Source organism: Lucilia cuprina, chromosome 6 (assembly GCF_022045245.1).
Source record: "Lucilia cuprina isolate Lc7/37 chromosome 6, ASM2204524v1, whole genome shotgun sequence".
In the NCBI taxonomy this organism is placed as follows: Eukaryota; Metazoa; Arthropoda; class Insecta; order Diptera; family Calliphoridae; genus Lucilia; species Lucilia cuprina.
In genome coordinates, this window is record NC_060954.1 from 60,163,224 (window position 1) to 60,187,571 (window position 24,348).

Genomic DNA, 24,348 nt, shown 5'->3' on the forward strand with positions numbered 1-24,348 from the left:
ACCGGGTAAGTAAAGATTTTTCTTGGTACATTTAAAGTTAATGTTTAATTTTGACTGCAAATACTTTTGAGACATTTATGAACTCCCTAAACAGCATTTTTAGACGGAATACGATTTTAAAAAAGTTTCAAAATGGTTACAAATTGAATGAAATGATTCTGAGTCAATAATTAATAATTCAATAAAAAATATTCCTATTAATAACTAAAAAACAATAGAAATAATATTCATTCTATTAAAGTCATTAATAATTAACGAGGAAATAATAAGTATCCATCATAATAAGAACAATTAGTAATTATCAAGTGTATAATTAATTAAACAATCTTATAAACACACATATTAATCGAACATATACAACCTTCTGATTAAATCAATTTCAAGTGATTGATTTCATCAAATTCAAAATTATAAAAAAACAACAACAACAACAAAGTTTACCTTAAACGGTTTAAATGAAAGTATTATAGTATGTATGAAAATCATTCATTCAATTATGATTGAACAACTTTTGTTAAAACATGCAGAACACGTCGCCAGTGCGATTAATTTCATCACTACAAATTCATCATCAAAACATTTTCTCATTTAAATTTACATGTGTCTAAGAGAATGCTCACATCGGATGCACATACACTCCCACACACACATGTTCACCTCTAATACTACTTATGTTCTTGTTCTTATTGGTATAAAATCCAAAAAAAAAAAAACACAAACCCCAGCAAATGAATGTCTAATTCGTGAAAAAGACGGCCGACAGACAGACAGACTAACTGACTAACTCATCATGAGTGGTGGTATAGCAAACGTTCGTTCGTTATGAATCTAAATGTTAAATTTCAAAAGTCAATCACATTGATTAATACTGTGTCAATGATATTGATTGATAGAAATTTTTACACCGTTTGAATAAGAGCAAGAGTTCAAATTTTTTTTACTTATAACAAAAAACGTTGCTATTGCTGCTGTATTTAAGTAATTTTGTGCAAAATACTTAAATATGTTTGAAGGATCTCTATGTATGGAAGAGCAATACAGATGCTTTGTTGCTTTTTTTTGGGGGGGGGGCGGTGGTGGTGGAAGGGTGTAGTGTAAGGGTTTTGGAACAATGTATAAACGAAAATATTTTAAGAGTTCAGTGCATCACGTTCATTTTTTTATTATTGTTGTATTTGATGAAAATCTTTTTTTTTTCTTCACTATAAAAGGAAATAAATGGCACTTAAATATATACTTTTGATATTGATAAAAAATACATACACACACACACACATATATAGCGAAATGAAATGCGAAGAGGAGTTACCCAGAAATAAATTTTTGCAAAGTGGTAATATTTAAACGGAAACTAATGATGATATAGTATCAATTTAATTAATTAAATTAAATTTTTGTTTTAAAAACGTCTTCGTGATATGCGTAATAATTAAGTCGTTTTGAGTTCAATTTTACCATGGATTGTGTGCTAAAAGTAGGTTCTATAATGCAACGATTCTCATTGATTATTACAATACTAAAACTAAGACAAATGTTAAGGGACTCAGAGATTTATTTTCCTTTCCCGAACACTAATGATACAACAATAGTTCTTAGTTTATTCTAGCATAGGTAGATTATTTCAAATTCCTTGTAACTTCACCATATGCTACAAAATCTACCAGCTGGTCACAGCAGGAAGGCAGGAAACACGATGTTTCCTTTTTGAGGGAGCGGTTGAGGAAATGTTGGAGTCGGTGGGATGCAAATGATGAAGTATCATCATTACATTTGGACTATTTTCAAAGAATTATAATCGCTTATAAGTCCTTACATCAACAACCAAACTGGATCCTTTATCTGTTAGTAAGTAAGTTAGTACGTTAGTAAGATAGTAAAATAGTAAGTTGGTAAGTTAGAAGGTTAGTAAGTTAGTGAGTTAGTGAGTTAGTAAGTTAGTAAGTTAGTTAGTTACTTAGTAAGTAAGTTAGTAAGTTTCCTTTTTGAGGGAGCGGTTAAGGAAATGTTGGAGTCGGTGGGTTGATGAAGTATCGTCATTTCTTTTGGACTATTTTCGAAAGAATTATAATTCCTTTTAAGTCTTTACATCAACAAAACCGGATAATATATCTGTTAGTAAGTAAGTTAGTAACTTAATAAGTTAGTAAGTTAGTAAGTTAGTAAGTTAGTAAGTTAGTAAGTTAGTAAGTTAGTAAGTTAGTAAGTTAGTAAGTTAGTAAGTTAGTAAGTTAGTAAGTTAGTAAGTTAGTAAGTTAGTAAGTTAGTAAGTTAGTAAGTTAGTAAGTTAGTAAGTTAGTAAGTTAGTAAGTTAGTAAGTTAGTAAGTTAGTAAGTTAGTAAGTTAGTAAGTTAGTAAGTTAGTAAGTTAGTAAGTTAGTTAGTTACTTAGTAAGTAAGTTAGTAAGTCAGTCAGTCAGTCGGTCAGTTAGTTAGTTAGTTTGTTTATTAGTTATTTAGGTAGGTATTTAGTTAGATAGTTAGTTAGTTAGTTAGTTAGTTAGTTAGTTAGTTAGTTAGTTAGTTAGTTAGTTAGTTAGTTAGTTATTTAGTTAGTTAGTTAGTTAGTTAGTTAGTTAGTTAGTTAGTTAGTTAGTTAGTTAGTTAGTTAGTTAGTTAGTTAGTTCATTCATTAGTTCCTCAGGTTGGAACAGAACCAACCATCTCCTGCATAACAGACTAGAACACAAACTAAAGAAACTTCCGAAGGTCACACATCAACAAAGGTAACACAATTACAAACATCACAATCCTGTTCTCTTACTCTTAGGGCGGGTTTCTTAGTCATCAGTTAAACTAGGCTTAACTTGCTGTTAGATTAAACTCGAAACAAATTTAGGCGGACTTTAACCGATGATTGTGTTTTTCAGTTTTAGATTTAAGCTTAGTTAACTTTATTAGTATTGCTAACTTTTAACTAAGATAATAGGTAACTTTACTGATAACTGAAAAACACGAAACATATATTAAACCAGATTTAACCAAAGAATGAAGATTATCTTTATCAGAAAAACTCGCCCTTAAAGGATCAGATACAATGTTGTACCTCATATGGCGCAAAGTCTGCGAGAGAGCTAATATAAATGTTGACCGCTGATCTTCCGAATTCTTTAACTTTCCATCGGATTGAGTTCAAAACATAATAACTTCATAAATGTTTCAGAAAGTCCTCCCTTTTTGTATCCGACATGATCATAACCTCCCTTAATCAGAGATATATGTTTACCTAAGATGCTCCTTCTGTATCGAGCGGATTTAATCTTGAAAGCTACTCTTCAACGTTTTCTCAAAATTTAGAAGGAACTCGGACTTGCGTTTCTCACATATACTGTATTTAATGACACAGGATCCTGTATATATGGTGCTTATCCAGTAATAACCCAGAAGTCTTGTTATAATCCTTGTGTTGAAAGACAATTCCTAAGATTACAATATTTCTGGGAATAGATGCATGCGAAACAAACAAGTAAAAGTCTATACGATTCTATATACTTTTTTGTTATTTACACACATTAACACATTTTAATCTCGAAAAGTTTCTAATGATTTAATTCTTCTTCCTTTGGTCTTTCTTTTTTTTGCAACATGCGATAGGTTGAGCCTTAATGAAGTTACCTAGATGGTGGTTATAACTATTAAAATTTCCTTGTTTTAATATAAAATTAAAATTAACTAATTTTGAAAGTAAAAAAAAAAACTTTTCATTCAATCTCAAAATAATGACAAAACTTTTTGACCTGGCAACCCATTTAATTTTACATTCAAAATGTAACTTTTTTTTCTTTCAAAATGACGCAGATGGTGCAATATTTCTGTATTTCTATGAAACAATATTGTTTTTTTTTTGTATAAATTCTTCTTACATTCTCTATAAGGTGAAGGTTGGTTTTTCTGCTGTAATATTAAGATGGTACTTATTACCAAACAGTACGGTGTGTTTTACTTGTGTACAAGTGTATATAGTACAATACTTGTAAAATGAAACAGAATTCCTAAAAACACGATAAAATAAAAGTAAAATGCTACAAACAACAAAAACAACTCAAAATTTAAATGAAAATAAAAGAAAAAAAATAATATAATAACTACACAGTATGAACTCGTCATCACAGGCACTTACAAAAATCGTACATCGTCATCGTCCAAACATGCATATTTATTTAATTTAGAACAAGAAATTGCCATAAATTTCATGTTATTTAGTATGGCAAAAAAAAAAAAAACAAAAAAATAATAAATATGTTTATAGTATCTTGAACATTTATTAATTTGGTACGAATAATAAAGTGCTGGAGAAAGAACACACATGTAATGTACTCTTTTAACATTTACCACCGCTGTGGTATTGCAACATGCTACATTTTGCTGTTGTGCTGTTTTTTTAGACATATTAAAATTAACTATTTTAGCAAGTATGATATACACATGTACATCTTAATATGTATGTGTTAGTATATAATATACTTTTTTTATTGTTTAATATTTTTCTCATTTTGTGTTTTTTTTTTAGTTTTTGCTAAATTTGGTCTACATTAGTTTTGCAAAGTTTTGTTATAGTTGCTGTTGTTGTTGTTGTTTTTGCATTTTACTCTTGCTGACATGTATCCTGTTGGTCATTAATGAATGACATTTATATTCGTAGCAACAGCCAGCCAGCCAACCAACCATCCAACCAGTCAAGTCAGTGTTAATACTTCTAATTACCACATTTGCTACACAAAATGTGTCGTGTAAACAACCACGAAACATGGCTTTTCCCCTAAATGAATTTACGTTGATGACTACATGTGTTTAGTTGTCAGAACTATTTAGCATGGAAGAACAATAGAGAAAATCTTTACGAAAAAAAAACAGATCTTTAAATATGTAAATTCTTTACAATTTTTGAAAAATAAAGGAAAATTTTTTAATCATCTTGATCTATCAATTTTGTAGTAAAAAATTGAATTTTTAATAAAAAGTAGACTGATCTACGAAAATAGAATAATCTACGACCTATTATGTAGACTAATCTACACACTAGTCTTTAGACTAATAAACGGATTAGTCTACTGGCTAATAGATGGACTAGTCTTTACACTAATCTACCGACCAGTCTCTAGACTAATGTACAAACTATCTATAGACTAATGGAGGGACTAGTCCATAGACTAATAGACGGAGTAGTCTTTAGACTAATCTACCTACTAGTCTATATACTAACCAAAGGACTAGTCCATAGATTCATCTAATGAAACAAATCTACCGACTAGTCTATATACTAACCTAAGGACTAGTACATAGATCATCTAATGACAAGTCTATAGAATAATATATGACCCACTCTTTAGACTAGTCTGTAGACTATGAACTTGTCTATAGTCTAATATATTGACTAGTCTATGGTCTAGTCTATGGACTAGTCTATAAACTAGTCAATGGACTAGTGAACAATTAATTTTGTAGTAAAAAATTTAATTTTTAAAAAAAAGTAGATTTATCGACGATCTAGTAAATAGACTAATGGACGGACTATTCGTAGACTAACGGACGTACTAGTCTGTAGACTAATAAACGGACTAGTCGGTAGACTAATAATCGGACTAGTCTATTGACTAATGGATGGACTAGTCTTTAGCCAAATGGATGGACTAGTCTTCAGACTAATCTATTGACTAGTCTATATACTAACCTAAGGACTAGTCTATAGTCTCATCTAATGACAAATCTATAAAATAATCTATGGTCAACTCTTTAGACTAGTCTATAGAATATGAACTTGTTTATAGTATAATCTATTGACTAGACTATAGTCTATTCTATGGTCTAGTCTATGGTCTAGTCTATGCACTAGTTAATTGACTAGTGAACTAGTTTAGTCTGACAAATTTTGAACATGTCTATTCTAGTCCATGGAACAGCATTTTATTCTAGTCTACGGACTATTGGTTAGTTTATAGAATAGTATACTAACTAGTCTATGGACAAATCTATTGAATATTTTATTTACTACTTAGTATACTATACTTTTGAATTGTCTATAGACTTGTCTTTGGACTGCTACATGGACTACTCTATTGACAAAACTGTAGACTAGTCTAGTATATTGACTAGTCTATGAACTAATCAGGTGACTCTACTACGGCCTTAACTATTAACTAACCTATGGCATATTGAGTATAAGAACAACTTTATGTACTACTCACTCTATTGACTTGTTTATATATTAACTAATATGAGGACTAGATGATTATACAATTTATTCACATTTGAAAAGCTTTACTAAAGCTAAAGCTTTTACACATAGAACATTTCTATATGTAGCTTTAAACAGTTAATAAAACATATTTTTAAAGTTCTGATAAAGAATATGCCATTAATTTGGTATAGAATAGCCAAAGCTTCGTCATTATTCTTCATTCAAATAACGATATTTTGTTCAATGCAAATTTTACTCAGGGTGAATATTTACGTACACACACTCACTTCGTTAAACATAAACTGACTTAAAGTTTGTTTGTTTGTATGACAGTGTTTGTGAAAATAAGTCGGTCAATGTGGATTGATGTATATCAAACTTATTTTGCACGTCAAACAACAACAACAAAAACAACACCAAGAACAACAATCAACAAAAGGGTTAGTGGAATCATTAGTAAAATAAACTGACAGAACACATTTAATAAAACATAAATAAACGACCTAAACTAACCATCCATCCATTCACTCACTCATTTGTTCATTCATTCACTCATTTACAACTCTCGCAAACTTTATCTTCTCACGAATTTACCTCATAAAGCAAAACAAAAAAAAACTGCAACCATGTTTTTTGTGGGTTGCTGCTAGAGGGGAAGAAAATAGAATGACAAAACATATGTACGTTATTGTTTAGCTTAAACAGCTGTTTTAGTTGAAGGAAAAGAAATAAAAAAGCTTTTATGTTTAAACAAAAAGCTTTATTTGTTTTCGTTTTTTTGTTATTAACATACGAATTGTACTCTGGGGAGAGGTAAAATTTTTGAAAAAATCATGACCAAAGAGAGAGATAGTGAATGTTGAACAAAAGGGGTGGCTGAAGAGAAAGAAGTATAGGGAGTGACTAATATCAAGGCATATTTAAATTAACGAGTATTAACACTTTTAAAATTAACAAAAAATATAAAAAAAAAATAAACACAAAGACTGACAACTAAACAAAATAAAAACAATTGAAAACAAGTACGAGAAGTGCAACACTACTGGTATACAGTTAAACGAGGGTAAAACTAAAAGGGTTTCTAAATCGAAGAATGCTTTTGTAATCAGATTAGTTCCATGGTAGTATAGATATCTTGCTGATGTCCGGTTGACACTAAGGCTGGTTGAAACTTTTATTGCAAATCTGAGGGTAACAGGTAGGTGCACCGCATCATATTTCATAGTGCCAAAAACTAGCGAAGTGTTTCAACTCACAATCTGTTGCTACGGAAAGAAAATGACTACAGGACTTGTCCTATTTTGGTTGGGAGAGAGAACCCCTTCCAGAAATAAATGTGAAACTTAAACCGTGGAGAGACAAATTCGTTTAAAGAACTCGTGTACGATATAGGAAATATGTACTTCGATCCAACGAATATACATATCTCTAGGTGGTGTTATCGATACAACATGTGCCAGTGGTGCGACTATGTTGGACTTTAAAGATTAGCAAAGCCAACAATTGTTGGCTTTGCTAATCCTTTGCCATGTACTCACATTGTCACCTAAATGTTGTTGAGCCACCTTGTGTTTGAAAAGACCATCGTGTAGTTCAGTCCTTGCACGACAGAATTTTCGAACATTAGGTTAGACTGAAATCTCGTTAACCCGATGAACGGTACATTTAAACCAGTCTTCTCTTGTTGATATTTTTTTTCGGAAGGTCGATCTATCGTCCCAACTGAGTTATACCAGCCATCTAGTCAGTCGGATTCCATACTACCAATGAACAACAAAACCAGATTGTCACCCAAGTTAGTTAAATTAATGTTTCTAGACAAACTTGAGGCCCTTTGATTGTAAATGAGATTTTTTTGAAGATTAAACACTTGTCGTTAAGGGAAGTGAACTATATATAGCTTAACATCAACTGATCTAAAACTGAATTAGAACTGAATTAGAACTGAACTAGAACTGAACTAGAACTGAACTAGAACTGAACTAGAACTGAACTAGAACTGAACTAGAACTGAACTAGAACTGAACTAGAACTGAACTAGAACTGAACTAGAACTGAACTAGAACTGAACTAGAACTGAACTAGAACTGAACTAGAACTGAACTAGAACTGAACTAGAACTGAACTAGAACTGAACTAGAACTGAACGAGAACTGAACTAGAACTGTAATCCAAATTCTCTAGTCCAGGTGAGTCTATAGTTCAGGCTATAGATAAGTCTATAGTCCAGACTATGAATGAGTTTCTATTCTCGAGTCCAGACTATAGATGAATCTGTAGTCTACCAAATATGTCTATTCCAAATTGTTCTGTGTAACCAGTCTTTGTTTCATCTTTACAAAACTTTTACTTACACCCTCGTATAATTGATACTTAAAGATACTACGTATCTTTTAAAATGCACAAGTTGAAGAGGTTGTTTTCAAAGATAAAAAAGCTTTTGCACGAAGTCGTATGTTTTTTCTTCTTCTTAATCTGTTTCTGTATTTGTTTTTATTTTACAAATTGTTTCTTTGTCTCTCCCGTAAAACCAGTTATGAAAGAACAACTTCACTGACTCTGTGTGGATACAACGACTGAAGGTTTATTGAATTTCACAATTATCTGTGAATTGAGCAACAATGTTAGTTAAAAGGGGCCTTTAAAGCAATGGATTCAGAAAAGTTTTATTAGAGGAAATCATTAAGGCTGTAAGGCCCGTATTCGGAAAGATGATTGTAAAATAATGTTTCAATACAAAATCTTGAAAAATTGTTTTCTTTTCATTCAGACATATGTAATTCCTAATTTTAAAAAAATAGGTAAAATTGAAAGTGTAAAATATTTTGGAAAAATTTTAATTATTTTAATTTTTTAAAATTTAATTTAAACAACAATTTTAAACTAATATAAACATTTCAAAATTAAATTTTTCTTTCAAATTATATTAAACTATTAATCGTATATAAATTTTCCTTAACCAAAAATGATCACTTTTACAGAATATCAATCAAATGAATATGCGATTCATTTGCCACCAAAACAATTTTTCTTAAAAACTTTTACTTTTTGTCTAAATATAACATCTATCTGGGCCAGTTCTATCTGTCTGTCTGTCAGCCTGTGTTGGCTAAACAAAGGTCACAGCCAACGAACTCATGTAACACTAACCTCATTGAAAAACAAATATATATATTTACTAAAATTTACAGCAGCAGCCGTGTGTTTGTCTCGACATAGAGAATAAAATAAATGAAATTAAATTATGTCTTATTTTTGGCTGCAAGGTCGTTGTCAACAACATTCTCTGCGTCGAAAACTAGAAAAGAACATATATTTTAAAGATCAGCAAATGTTTTAGAAATTGTAATGGCTATGGTGATGTTCGGTGGCGTTAAAAGTTGTTTGTATTTAGAAGGTGAGTTTGAGAGATATTGAGAAGGGAGAAAAGGGCCTAATTGTGGTAATGTCAAAATTAGTCGATTTCGGAAGCTTGTAACTAAGTTCGGTGCAAGTCATTTAGTAATCTGAACTATCAACTTTCTAACCTTCTGACTGATGAACATTCCCCCATGAACATTGTTTTCAAATCAGTCTTCTCTTGTTGGTATTTTGATTCGGAAGGTCCTATACATTCAGATTCTAAGGCATTTGGTTCCATTTTGAAAAAAAAATGACTACAATTTCGAAATAACAATTTTCCATGCCTGCAGTACACAATTTCTATCAACGCTCCATATAGTCAAGATCTTTTTCTGCTAAAGTCAGAGCCATAGCTTTTAGAATATTCTACTCAGAAGGAACAAATTGACACCAAAGTGTTTATATTTTTTCAATAACATTCGTTGTAAAACACTTTGGTGTCAGTTTGATACCAGGTGTGTTTATTTCTTTTATCTTCTGTGTACGCATTAACTCGTTAATCGAACAAGTTTATTACCTTAACCAGGAGAATATAATTTTAGTTTTTCGGTACAGTTGTATCTAAAGACGATGAGTTAATCAGGTCCTAAAACCCATATCAATTCGCTAGAGTGTCGTCTAAGTTGTGACAAACAAGACAATGAAAAATATTCTACTTTTAACGCTTGCAATGAGATCATTAATGGATGCAAAATTGACCACGTGGATATAAATGGGCAACGTCTTGAGATTTATTTCCAGATGCATTATGTAATCTTATGGAGAATAAGCTAATCAGTTACAGTTTTCCAGCATTAGACTGAAATCTCGTTGACCCGATGAACTGTACATTTAAAACAGTTTTCTCTTGTTGATATTTTTATTCGGGAAGTCCTTTACTTTAAGATTAATACTCAAATGGATTTGATTTCTTTAAATCTGTTTAAATTTTGGGTTTTGAACCACTTCGAATTTCATGTTTTAGATTGCTATTAAAGTAATTCAAGCGATAAAGCGTTTTATAATTTTGTCCATGATAGAATCCCTGAAGTAATTATTGCTTGATATTAGTATCTTATAATGCTTAGATACTTTTTTTGGTAATTTAGACTTCATGACCACTCTGAGTTATATGTATGTTCTAAGTTGCAATTTTCAGACGTCATGGCGTGTGTGAGAAATTGAGAATCACTGTGTTGATAAAGACCTTAGAATACTTCTTCAGTACTATCAGTTCTTACTTGGTAACTCAAGATGAAACCTCAGAAGATGTATTTTCATTCATTGCCTTTTATTAGTTTCGTAAAGCAAGAATATTCGGTGACTTTGACACCCAAACAATATCTTAAACCTTTCAGCAAATAATAAGGTAACTGAACTTATTATGTCAACTAAAAAATATATCAAAATAATGTCCAAGATACTCCTCAAATCAAATATTGTGTTTCTTAACACATAAAATATAAGGCCCCCCACATTATTTCCCAACTTGCATTAACTCCGTTACGGCCCTGTCTCACCCATGTACGACACGACCTACACAAAACGCCAAAAAGCAACAAAAAAAACACATACAACTTTTCGCCATGTGTTCTCAATAATAATATTTTGGTTCAATTATGCTCAATTCTATACTCTATAAACGTATGGAAGTGCGCATTTACAAATATTTTACGAGTAAATAGATTCACTTAAAGCCCAACAAAATCTCACCAATAGAGCAGAGAAACACAGAAACACTGTGCAGTAGAATAGAGCTGTTCAACGTCGTAGAGTTAAACTCACTGACACTGGCAAATAACCAGACCAGACCGACCACTATCAAATCAAACTAACAACGAAATACACGTAGCAAACGTTTTATTTACAACGTACGGACGTAGTATCTAAAATATTTAGACACTAAACAAAAATTTTTGTTGTTTTTTTCCATCATTTGTATTGTTTTCTTTGTTTGAACAGCAGAAACAAATTTTTTGATTTTTTTCGTTTTATTTTAATAACAATTTGAAAAAACTTTGAACATTTAGTGCGCAATTAAATGAAAGAAAAACTAAATAATAAAAATATCGATGCAAAAGATTTTAATTGAAAATAATTTGAAAATCTCATAACAAAACAATAAAAAGTGCAATTGAAATTGAAAAAAAATTATATGGGAATTACATCACTGCAGCGGAGTGCAAAACGAAAGTAAGGAAAATAAGAAAAATCTGCAGTTGTAGAAGGAAGAAGGTAGGAGGAAAGAAGTGTTAGTTTAACAGCCAGCTGAACTGAAATAAACATCTTCACGAGTGCATGGGAGAACGAACGAAAGAATCACTGCAGTGTCAAGTGAATGTGGGTTGAAGACACCCCCAGAACGGAAATTTTAAATTTGTCATCACTAGCTACTGCTGTGCTGTGCTTGCACTGTGCTGTTCTGCATCATCTCCAGCAACAGCAGCTGTAGGAGTCTTTGGAGTAGTTTCTTTAGAAGCTTTAAACAAGGGACCCCTTATAGAGTTTATATTAGCTATTGCCTCATTGCTACTGCCTCTAGCACCCTTCTCTTTTGTGCTCTTCTAACGCATTTCTAACAACGCATGCCACTGGCTTTTAGGCAACAACAACAACAACTACCACATCAAACGCAGTAACAACAAAACAAAGAAAAAGCAAAACATAAACGTAAACAAACGCAAAACTTGTGCAAAACTTTTACAAAACAAAAGCCTAGAAGAAAAACACGAAGCTTGGTAGCAAAACAAAGCAAAGCAGAGAATGTAATTGAAACCAATTATCGATTTTCCAGAGCATGTTTTACGCGAGTTAATCAAGCGTTTAACAAAGACATTGTTTCAATGTAAATGTTATTCGGCAACAGAAGACGACATACAACTTGAATACAACAAACAAATAACAATAATAACAAGGAAATTATCATTGCGTTAATAAAAATCAATTAAACGGAAAACCATAAAAAACACTCGCCCACTAAGCCTTCAAATCAAAACACAACTCCAAATCTAAAACACAAAGAACTCACAAAGTAAGCAGCCAGCCAGCAACATACATTGACAAGTGACAAGGATTTACAGCAAAATGCCGTCTTTATTAGAAGCTATAGAACGTAAATATTTCTCTGATTGCGATTTCGATGCGGAAGCCAATAAAGATATAACCTTAAGTGGCAAAGACAAAGACTCAACATCGACATCCACATCACCATCTTCAACATCGTCGTCCACTTCGGGTGAACGTTTAATTTCCATTTTTATACCAAGGCTGCCGCCTCTGTTGTGTGTGCCCGAGCTATTGGTGCTTAATGACTGTGACATAGATTGTGCTGGTGACTTTGATAGCATTAAGGACAAATGCAAACGTGTACGTGAACTGGATTTGGCCCAAAATAAGTTGCAGGATTGGCAAGAAGTCTTCCAGATAGTGGAACATATGCCACGCATAGAGTTTCTCAATTTGAGTAAGAATACCTTATCGAGACCTCTGTCTAAACTCTATATACCACCCATAACCAATCTAAAGGGTATAGTCTTGAATGGTACTTATCTCAATTGGGACAGTATTGATGTTTTGCTAGAGAATCTGCCCGTTTTGGAGGAATTACATTTAAGTTTAAACGACTATGAAGAGGTTTTATTGGATACTAATGATTTGCCTTCAGCACAAACTAATGCGGCCTGTTGTTGCCAGCTTAATGAGGAAGAAAAAGGCTGTGATACTCTAAACTCTTGCTGCTGCTCGCCCACCATGAAAAAATACAAAAAGATTTCACCACACAAAGCCTTGAAAACGCTACATTTCACTGGTAATCCTGTGGAAAAGTGGCCGGAAATATGTCGTTTGGGTAGAATATTTCCACATATGGAAAATCTGGTGCTAGCCGACTGCCCCATAAGAGCTATAGAATTTAAGGACAACAACATGCCTAATGCAAACAAAACACAAAATGATAATATAGAAACTGTAGAAGATTCATCTCCCTTAAGTGAGGACTCACCTCAGCGTCACTTTCCCAATTTACTTTTTCTTAATCTCAGCTATGCCTCCATCAACACTTGGGATGATATAGATCGTTTGGCCACATTTCCCAAACTGAAAAATTTACGTGTAAAAAATTGGCCTCTTTGGGAACGTTTAGAGTGTACCGAACATGAGAGACGTCAATTGCTTATAGCACGCTTGCCTAACGTTGCCATACTCAATGGTGGCGGCATTATCACTGCCGATGAACGTGAAGATGCTGAAAGAGCTTTTATACGCCACTACATGGACAAACCTGAACATGAGAGGCCTTTGCGTTACAACGAACTGGTAGCTAAACATGGACAACTTGATCCATTGGTTAATGTTAATCTAAAACCCGATAAACGCGTTAAAATCCTACTAACCTATAAAGATAAAACCGAATCTCGCCTGGTCGATATTTATCGTACAGTAGCCGATCTAAAGGTGAAATTGGAGAAAATCATAGGTCTGCCTGCCAATAAGATGCGTTTATACTATTTGGATCAGGACTACAAGGAGTTTGGTCCCGAAGAAATGCGCTTCCCCAATAAGTTATTATACAGTTATAACATACAAGCCGGTGATGAAATCATTGTCGATGTCAAGAAGTGAAAGGAAGTTCTTATGAAGTAAAAACATTATTTTTTTTAACTTAATATTACACAAAATATATTAATGCTATAATTACACTTAATTAAATATTCTTATAAAAATACTTGTGTATTCTTCTATATATATATTTTCTATAATCTACTTTAAGGTTTAATTTAAAAAGAAAAAAATAACGTTTTATTTTCATATAAATACAACATGTGTGTAAATAATGTAACTAAACTTTTAAATAAATAAATAATAATAATGAAATGTAAATAAGTAAAAGGTTAAAATAATAATAACAATAACAATAACAATAAAATAAAATACAGCAAAAATTTAATTAACAAATAAAATGTCATGTTATATTTATGTATATTGAGACAAGTATCAGATCCCCCATTACGTTGTTTAAGCTGCTCTGTTGGTAGTCTCAAGGGTGATATGTTTAAACTAAATTTAAAAATTACATGGTTTTTGTGTAGATTTGTTTAGTTACTGGGTCAAAATAAGCGAACATTATAAAAAGGGGTCAAAATATTATGCTTGTTTTAGAGTAAATATCGACTTAAAAAATCGCTTTCTATATGAAAGCTCATTCGATCACTACTAAAATAATTCCACAATAATCAAACTTTTTTATATTTCAATCTGTCTATAGCAAGTCCCTTGATTAGGATTTTAGATTCTTACACTTTCATCGCAAAAGAATGGAACTACAAGATCTCATCTTCGGATTCCTTGGATTTTCATTCAATTCCACGGTTCCTTCTCCCAAACTTTTTACATTTTATCTTTCTCGCCAAGAAATCCTCATCTTTGGATTCTTTAGAGTTCCATTCAATTTCCATATTCCATATTCCCACCGTCCTTCTTACAAACTTTTTACATTTGGATCTGTCTGTAGCAACTCCCTTGATTAGGTTTTAAGATTCTTACATTTCCCTCGATATAGATTTTTCTCGCCAAGAAAAAGAACTACAACACCTCATCTTCGAATTCCTTGGAGTTCCATTCAATTCCATATTCCCAACGTTTCTTCTTCCAAACTTTTTACATTTGGATCTGTCTATCGCAACTCCCTTGAATAGGTTTTTAGATTCTTACATTTTCTTCGATATAGATCTTTCTCGCCAAGAAATGGAACTACAAGACCTCATCATCGGATTCCTTGGGTTCAATTCCCGTCTGAGGTACTTGTACTATATTGCATAACTAGTTACAGTGTTACCACCCGCAAACTGTTCAGAAAAGTCAAAGGGACTCCATTTTGACAAGATCACATGACTCGTTGGATGTATCATATAGATTAGAAAACTCTCTTTCTCTCAAACTTCTTCCATTCGAATCTATTCATCTTGCAATTACCTTGGTCCAAGTTTGGGATTTTCGATCTCGTCATCGAATTCCTTAAGAGTTCCATTTAGTTACATATTCTCCAAAGACCTATGTTTACAAACGCTTTTAAAGATTATATGTTTCTAGAATACGCTTGGAATATTAACAGGGAGTTAAAGTATTGATTGTGTTGGCAAAATGGACTCCATTTTGACAAGACCTCATGACTTGTTAGATGTGTCATATAGATTAGAAACATATACTGGTCGTATATGTTTTCAATCCTTCCTTCTCTTCTTCCATTCGAATCTATCCGTCTTGCAATTCCCTCGATTTTCTTAAATATTCCATGCAGAGGGGCCGAATCTAAAGTTATGACTCTCAGAATACTCATCCTTGACAGATCGATTTTTCATTGATTGTAAGAATTTAATGACTGCCGCCAAAAATGTCTATATTATCACCAATATTGAGATCAACTAATCGTTTTTAGAACTTAAACACCACAATCTTCCGCAATAAAGGGATTCCTAGCCTACATTCGCATAGAATTTTGTTTATTAAAGAGAGAATTCAAAATTTCGTGTGGAAAAATTTACAAAAATATATTTACATGAGAGTACGATCAGAAAATTCTCAAAAATTTATGAATTATGATTTTCGCGAAATTTTAATTTTTTGGAATGACGAATAAAATCATTTACTGGATATCAAATGTTAAACTCTTCAACTACTAAAGAATTTAATTTATTGTTAAAATTAAATCACTTTTAAATCGACAACTCTTGGCAGCTGATTTAAAGTTTCAAATTAACGTTATTTTAAAACAAAAAAGCTTTCAAAGAATCGGCCTTTATAAATTGTTAAAACAAAAGCTTTTTTGTTGAGGCAAACATAAAGCTACCTCCATATATTTATGTATAAAACTAAAGAATACAATTTTTTTCTTTATCAATGACAATTCATTAATATTTCAGATACCACACACGTTACGTTAAAAGAAAGGCAAAAAACAAATGGATAATAAATCTAGGTAAACGATAATATTTTACACAATTTTGGCTTTGAACATTTTAAAACTAATTCATGCTGTTTGTATAGCTAAAATTCTGCTACATTATTAAAAAAATATGCTAGTTTTTTTTTAGTAATAAATTTGTTTTTCTTTTATTAATAGATTTAACTAAATGAGTTAATTGTTACAAAAAATTAACATAAAAAATGTTTATAAACGAACAAAGACTTCCATTGTAATAATGAAAACTTTAATTGTTACTTAAAGTTAATTTCCTACCCTCGAGGTGAGTTTGTCGCAACGACTCTTATGCTCTAACGCTCACGCGCTGCAATTCTGTTTCTTTAGTTAAACATGTTCTAATTATTGCCCTCTTTTATCAGTTTAACAAATTGGAATTTATTAGATTGTTTTCGAATAAAATAAATAAAAACCAATTATTTAAAACAAATAAATTAATTTGTACTAATTAAGTATTAAAATAAATTTGAATATGTGTTGTTCTAGTATATTATTATGGATTGAAGATCAGGGGAAAATAAACAAATTGAAATGCCATTACCTTTAGGTGATTAGATTAAACTTTTTTTGGAAAAATATTTATGCAACTAGAAATCTATTCAGCGATGGATAAATCGCTAAAAAAAAAGTTAAAAACCGAACATAGTTTCTTCTTACCCACTAAGAACAACATAATCGATCAAAGATTGTTATCCCAGCGTCAGCTGTATCAACTGAAAGTTTTTCCCCAAAAAAGAACTATCGGCCACAGTCGATAGTTTTTTCTATCTGACAGAACTTTTCTAATTGACAAAACTTTAAATTCAATTACACTGAGGGGAAAACGGTAGAAAAGTACCGAAATTGATACAATCCGTTGTCAATTACGACGTTTGTTAATGTTTAGACAACGGATGTGTATAAAATTAAGATTTCGACAACGAATTATTGCAATTTTGACAACTTTGCGTTGTCTGACAACATAGTGTTGCCGTACCTATGTATAAATTGTCAATGTTTTTGGTCAATTATTCATTACAAGTAAATGTAATGGGTAAAACTTGGATTACGTTAATAACAAGCATGTGGAATGATGCTGCGATATTTCTTTACTGCTTTGGCACATCGTTGTTAATTCGATTCTAATTGAACTGTACAATAGAGGAACAAAAGTCGTTGCTTACTCGAACGATTTTGAGATACTGGTATCAGGAACATATGATTAGACATATCTAATGCTTTGGTGCTTCTCCAACGATAGTGGCCTCGAATTAAACCCAAGCAAGACAGACCAGTTACTATTTGCGATTAAAGATACACCAAATATCTAGGAATTCAAAATTATCATGGAAACTAGACATCCAGTACAGAGTCAAGAGCCTACGAGCACCTACTACACCTGTCGTAAGATGTTTGGAATGAAATAAGAACTTAGTCCTATTATAGTTAAATGGATATACATATCCATAGTACGTCCTATTTTTATATATGGATCTATGGTTTGATGGACTTCCAACTAAAAATAAATTTGTTGTAGATCAGTTGTACAAGTTCAGAGATGCATTGGGATAACAGGTGTCGATATATGTCTATATAAAAATAGTCTAAAAATCCAAATAAAGTGTAGGAACCAACTTCAGGGATTTTAGGAATGTGACCCGTTAAATCCATTTGTAAGAAAAATCAACATTTTTATTAAACTTATTTTTATATTTTATTTTTACAATTCCTTTGCCGATCTTCAGTGACATTTCTTTAGTTAACAAATAATTGTACAAAATTGGCGTTTACGGTAATTTAACATTTAAATATCATTCATTTTTATATTCATCATTAAAAAAAAATATGGGGGTATATTGTCAAAACTTCCGGCGATAGGTCTTCACATTCTTGACGGATATTTTCTTTATGAGCTGCAAGAGCCTGAGGCTTGTTGACATAATGCCGCGACTTCAAAAAGCCCCACAAAAAGAAGTCTGGAGCGGTCAAATGTGGCGATCTTGCTGACCAGTGCAAATGGGAGATTAGGCACCAGGGAAATGCATCCTTCAGCATATCGTTGTGGCACGTGCAGTGTGTGTCGTTGCCGTGTCCTGAACCACATGTTTCCCAATCCCAATTCATCATGTTCATCTTTAAATCTTTTACCAAAATTCGATGTAAAGACCGTCGACTGAAACACATTTGCGTGGAAAGTCATCTAATCGATGTTGACGGCGCTTCCAGGACATCCTCGACTACAGCAGCAATATTCTCTGCAGAACGGCTACTCCGGGGTTTTCCACGCCTGGCAGCATTTCACGTTTTGCCACTCGCAGTGTTTCACCAGTTGGCGCTGGACGGCCAGGAAATCTGCGATGAAATTCACGTTGTGCCAATGTCACCTACATATTATTGGTCAAATAGTCAGCAATATTCCGCGTTCTGGAGCAGTGTAGCATAACATTGATTATTAACGTGTATTTCGCATGTGTTTACTACACAAATGTCAAAACAGAACTGACATTAGGGGTCAATAGCACAATTTTTAACATTTTCTGATAGGAGGATTACTTTTGCGCTACCTTGTACTTGTTAACTGAAATCTTGGGCCGATTTTTAACAAATTGCAATAATAAAAGACCAAAATAGCTTAATTTCAATGGTTTCATATAGCAATAGGTAATATCTGATAATTGACATTATGTTTATCATTAAGTTTTCGATATGGAAATATAGGGTCTATACATATGATCCATATATACCATTTTGATTCCCAACTGTATACCATCCATATTTAAACATATATGATCGTTTTTAGCTGTAAGACACATACATATAATTTAAATCATTAAATTTATACCACACACACTTACTGCCAATTGCCAATTAAATCATTTCAATTAAACATTTTTTCGCGAGTGTAAGCAATGAACCCGATCGTACTAGTGTAAAACAGAGTATAAATATTAACTCTCTTTGATCGTTTATAGTACATATTTATTTAGTTAGTAAGTGGTTAAGTAGTTTGTATTTTTTATTTTGTCTTACTGATAATAGAAGTGATTACGAAGAATGCACGTTAATTTACTGCTGAAACACTCTCAATTATGTTGACAATGTCAGCAATACTCGTACGAATTTTTAAGATTCGTGACAATTTTTTATAATGAATGATTATTTATAATTATTTTTTTTTCTTTACAATTTATAAAGCAGGCAAATTTTGTGTTTTAACATTTTTTTTAATAGTTTTCGTCACAATCCTTATCAGAAAGTAATTTAAAACAGACACAAGAAATTTCTTAAACAAAATAAATAAAAACACGATCAGTCTTTAAAACAACTCACTAAGTAAACAGCGGTTTTTTTGCAAGAACCGATTGTCAAAAAAGCAAAATAAATAAGAAATAACAATCAAAATAATAAATTATAAAGAAAATATTAATTAACACTTTTTCCCATTAATTGTCCCCTTAAACATTTGTATATACAAATCCAAATTAACAAATATTATTGACGACAATGATCACTTACTACTAACGCATTTAGTGGTGATCGTTGTACCCCATTTTAATGGGTTTGGTTTTTAAATTTGTGTGTTTTATTTGGTTTGAAATAATGTCATAAAAAAATAAGACATTTTATATGCGAGGTGTGTTGAATAGATATCAGTCTTGAAATATATTTAGTTCAAAGAAAAATTTTACACCCGAAATATCGCTGAAAGGTTTCTGCTTTAAAACCGTTAATTAAAACGAAGAGTATTAAATTGAAATTCAAATGCGTCAGACGTTAAGATTAGAGTTATTTTTTTGGCAGCAAGCACTTAAAAGGAAAATTAATTGTGTGTTTTGTTAAACATTTAGAAACGATCGTGTTAGAAACTTCTAACTATGGATCCCGATAATGATCCAATAATTTTCTATGAAAAAACCTTTAAACTTAGGCAAGTGTAAAAATGTCAAATACTAAAAACTTCTAGTGATCATATTGCATTTTTTTTAAAGATTTATAATAATTCTATATCAAAACAAAGTGTTATCTATTGTGTATTGTTTTTCTAATATAGCAAATTTTCTTTACAGGACATGTAAGCTCATTTCAAGTCCACCTAATCGTTTAGCTCAACCGCGAATGTCACTACTGGGGAAGCCTATAAATTATAATCGCGGCAATCATCGCCGTGATGTACGGTATAGAAGACTTCAAAGTCGTGTATATAATTTTCTGGAAAGACCGCGAGGTCTGCCAGCAATTTTATATCATGTGGCCGTGTAAGTACATCTTATTTTAATATTTAGAAAAACATGTTTAATTAACATGTTAATATTCCGTGCATGTTTTTTATATTCGTTCGCAATTAAATAAGTCATGGTTAAACAAGTGTTAATATTGAAAAAGTAATTAAACATTTTTTTTAAATATATGTACTTAGTATTGTATATATGATAGTTAGTTTCAATTGTAATCATAAGTCACACTTTATTGATTTTGAAATATTTAAATGTTTAAGTGGAATAAAAAAACTAAAATGAATTCACTATCAACATGCTGTTAAACACATGTTGCAGCAACATTTCGCTTGTCAACATGCTGCTAAAAAAAGTTATGTCCACATGTTGCTGCAACATACAATTAGTTTCTTTTGTCAACTTGTTATGCCCCCGGGGCATGTTTTCTTGATAAAATACTCTCAACTTGGTGTATTACAACCCCGGTGCAAAAGAGGTGTAACCAGTACTTCTAGTCTGGCGGGACTATAAACCGATGATGTCCATTTACTTCTTGGGCTTTCCTTAAAATAATTTTACATGGGGTCGAATCAGAGAACCACATAATCTGTTACTACGGTGGTCAATACTTATCCTGTTTGATCAATTAGTTGAGGTTGCTTCGGGTCCACGTAATTCACGATGAAATCTATATATCGGAATAAGATTAGTGATGTTGTTGAATGACAACAGATTACCTCTTAGAGGATATATTACATGCGAAGTGTTGAATAGATGTCGGACTGAAGTATATTTAGTTCAAAGAAAAATTTTACCCCCGAAATAAAGTTCAAAGGTTTTTGCTTTTAGACCGTCTTGCGGGACTATAAACATCGCGTCCATTTACTTTTTGGACTTTCTTTGGAATGATTTGACATGGGATCGTATCAGAGAACATAATGTGGTCAGGATTTGTCCTGTTTGGTCAGTTAGTTGAGATTCCTTCGGGTCCATTTAATGCACGTTGAAATCTATATTTCGGAATAAGAACAGTGCTGTTGCCGAATGTTGCCTGTTTAGTCAGTTAGTTGAGATTCCTTCGGATCCATGTAGTGCACGTTGAAATCTATATTTCGGAATTAGATCAGTGCTGTTGCCTTATGAAAATAGATAACTACCACACAGAGGAGTGACTGTGGGACTAAGCTTTGGAAATGAGTACAGGATGAATGTAAGGGTATATGAATCTCATTTACCCGTACATCTAGAGTAAAGTGAATCTGTCGTTTTTTGTTCTATTTTGTGAGTATGTCGGATGAATGAGAAATGGTGATAAAAGGTGCCTTATACATGTGATACCATTAAATTTTCCTTCCATGTCCAGGTATGTTCAGAGAAAACTCTGTTCATACCAGATCTGCTTAGGAACAAAGTCTTTGGTTTCTTTCAAGGATTCGTACTTTGGTGTACTGGTTACGCCTCTAGATGATGTTGCCTACTCATCAGAGGCCATCTCATCTGCGTGGAAGTAATGTTTTTGCATTTCGGAAGATAAGCAACGATGTAGCCAAAGTTTAGATAGCTCAAGCGGAGAGATTAGTAGCAAAGTTCATATATACTAGACCTCTACTAAGAAGGACAATGGGGCGGTGGTGAGCCATCATTGAAACTCAGCCAATGGTTGAAAAAGATCATAGTAAAATAGGTCAACCATGGCAGGTGTTCACGTAAAGCATTTCGACATTCATGTTAACATATTGTGGCAATATTTTTGTTATAAATATGTTGCAAGCAGCCTAATAAAATCGGATTCATACAAAACTTTAAATTCTACAACTAGATTTCTTTTATCAAATAATTGTTAAATATATTTCTGCTTTGTTATCTAATAAATGTTTAATAGAGCAGATTAAATATAATTACTTAAGTATAAAGTACTTGTTTCTTTTAATATTAGTATTAAGCCTTCAGTAAAGCTTTTCGCCTTAAAAGATTTTTGAAGTACTTGAAATACACGTCAATATTATTTACATGGTTTCTTTTAACTTGTCTAGTTGATAATCATTGTATCGAAAATTAAGCATATCATTATCTAGAGAACTTTCGTAACCTTATATAGAACCAATATTATCTAAACAAGACCTAATCAACTGATAAAGAATAACAAGAAGTTTTTCTTAAAATAAAGAAAACAATTAAAATCATAACAAAGCAGTTAAAGATATATATAATTATGGCTGTTATCGGGAATATTCGTCATAATATTGACTCCGCCCAAAACTGTAAAACGTTTTTTTTTTAGTTTAGAAGATTTTCTTTAAAAACAAATATTTTCAATTGAAATGATTCCGCTAATCAAGAGTTCGTTAGTTGGATTTCTTTTCTAGAATTTAGGAGCCTCCAGGGTGGCTTAGATAATCCTGATCATAAAAAATGTTTTCTGATAAAATTATTCCTTCAAGTCAAAAGTTCAGCAATCCCCTTCGAAGTACTTCTTTTCAGGAAATTACGAGTCTCTAGATTCACTTAGCACTTAGTCCGTTAAAAATATTTTCAACTGTAATGATTTCTATCAACAAGGTGTTCGAAATACTTGCTTTTATAGATTTACGAATCTCTACGACCTCCTGACCACTTCATGTGTCAGGTCCATATAGTTGTCTTATCCAGGTTCAATACCCATTTCACATAGTTCTTCTGCTTGCCTACCGATCTTGCTTTATATTTTTCTTCCGGCATTCAACTGTACTACAGTTCCAGCTTATTCTATGTTAATAAACTGTTTAATTAGGAGTCTGTTTACAAACTATCTCGAAAGTGTTAGGGCGTTCCTTCTTATACAAATATTTTCAATTGAAAAAACTGTAAAACGTTTTTTTTTAGTTTAGAAGATTTTCTTTAAAAACAAATATTTTCAATTGAAATGATTCCGCTAATCAGAAGTTTGTTAGTTCGATTTATTTTCTTGAATTTAGGAGCCTATAGGATCACTTAAGTAATCCTGATCACAAAAAAATGTTTTCTACTAAAATGATTCCTTCAAATCAAAAGTTTAACAATCCCCTTCAATGTACATCTTTTCAGGAATTAAGGAGTCTCTAGAATCACTAAGATATTCCTGTCCATTACAAATATTTTCAACTGTAATGATTTCGAAACACTTGCTTTTATAGATTTACGAATCTTAACGACATCCTGACCTTTTCATTTGTCAGGTCCATATATTTGTCTAATCCAGGTTCTATACACATTTCTCATTGTGCCTTTTCATGTAGTTCTTCTGTGTGTCTTCCGGTATTCAATTGTACTACAGTTCCAGATTATTCTAAGTTGACCTAATCTTTCCAATCGGGAATCTATTGTCTAATAGTATCCAATCGTTTAATAATTAATTAGATTGCCTATTAGAAGTCCTATCGAACTTTTATCAAGGGTCAGAAGAGTCAAGGTGCTTTAACGTGAAAGCCAAAGCATCTTGGATAGATCGCCGCTAAACATTCATCGATCATGTTCGATACCGCAGTCAGGGGAATATGAATATGTTTCGAAATATCGTCAAAGAATGAATTTTAAGTATCATTTATAACACATATTAGTGTAATTTTATTCTTTCATTTATAATACGCATTAGTGTAATTAAAAAAA

The 24,348-nt window shown here is 32.0% G+C and overlaps 2 protein-coding genes across 14 annotated transcripts in view; both read left to right on the top strand.

Annotated features, from left to right (window-relative positions):
* The window catches only part of LOC111682322 (potassium voltage-gated channel subfamily KQT member 1), an 88,449-nt gene that overhangs the window by 44,022 nt on the left and 20,079 nt on the right, over positions 1-24,348 (top strand). For 3 of the 13 annotated variants that reach the window (XM_046955573.1, XM_023444244.2, XM_023444243.2), the window contains exons 1-2: positions 20,416-20,438; positions 20,578-20,766. In XM_046955573.1, coding sequence (XP_046811529.1) covers positions 20,627-20,766 — 140 coding nt within the window. In that variant the 5' untranslated portion in view covers positions 20,416-20,438; positions 20,578-20,626. Of the gene's footprint in view, positions 1-20,306; positions 20,439-20,577; positions 20,767-24,348 lie in introns of those variants that run through there. The other 10 variants (XM_046955569.1, XM_046955571.1, XM_046955570.1 and 7 more) reach the window with 6 other exon arrangements.
* On the top strand, positions 11,338-14,318 carry LOC111682325 (tubulin-specific chaperone cofactor E-like protein). Its single transcript, XM_023444246.2, has one exon. It carries the CDS (start codon positions 12,640-12,642, stop codon positions 14,173-14,175), a length of 1,536 nt encoding a protein of 511 aa, XP_023300014.2. The 5' UTR covers positions 11,338-12,639; the 3' UTR covers positions 14,176-14,318.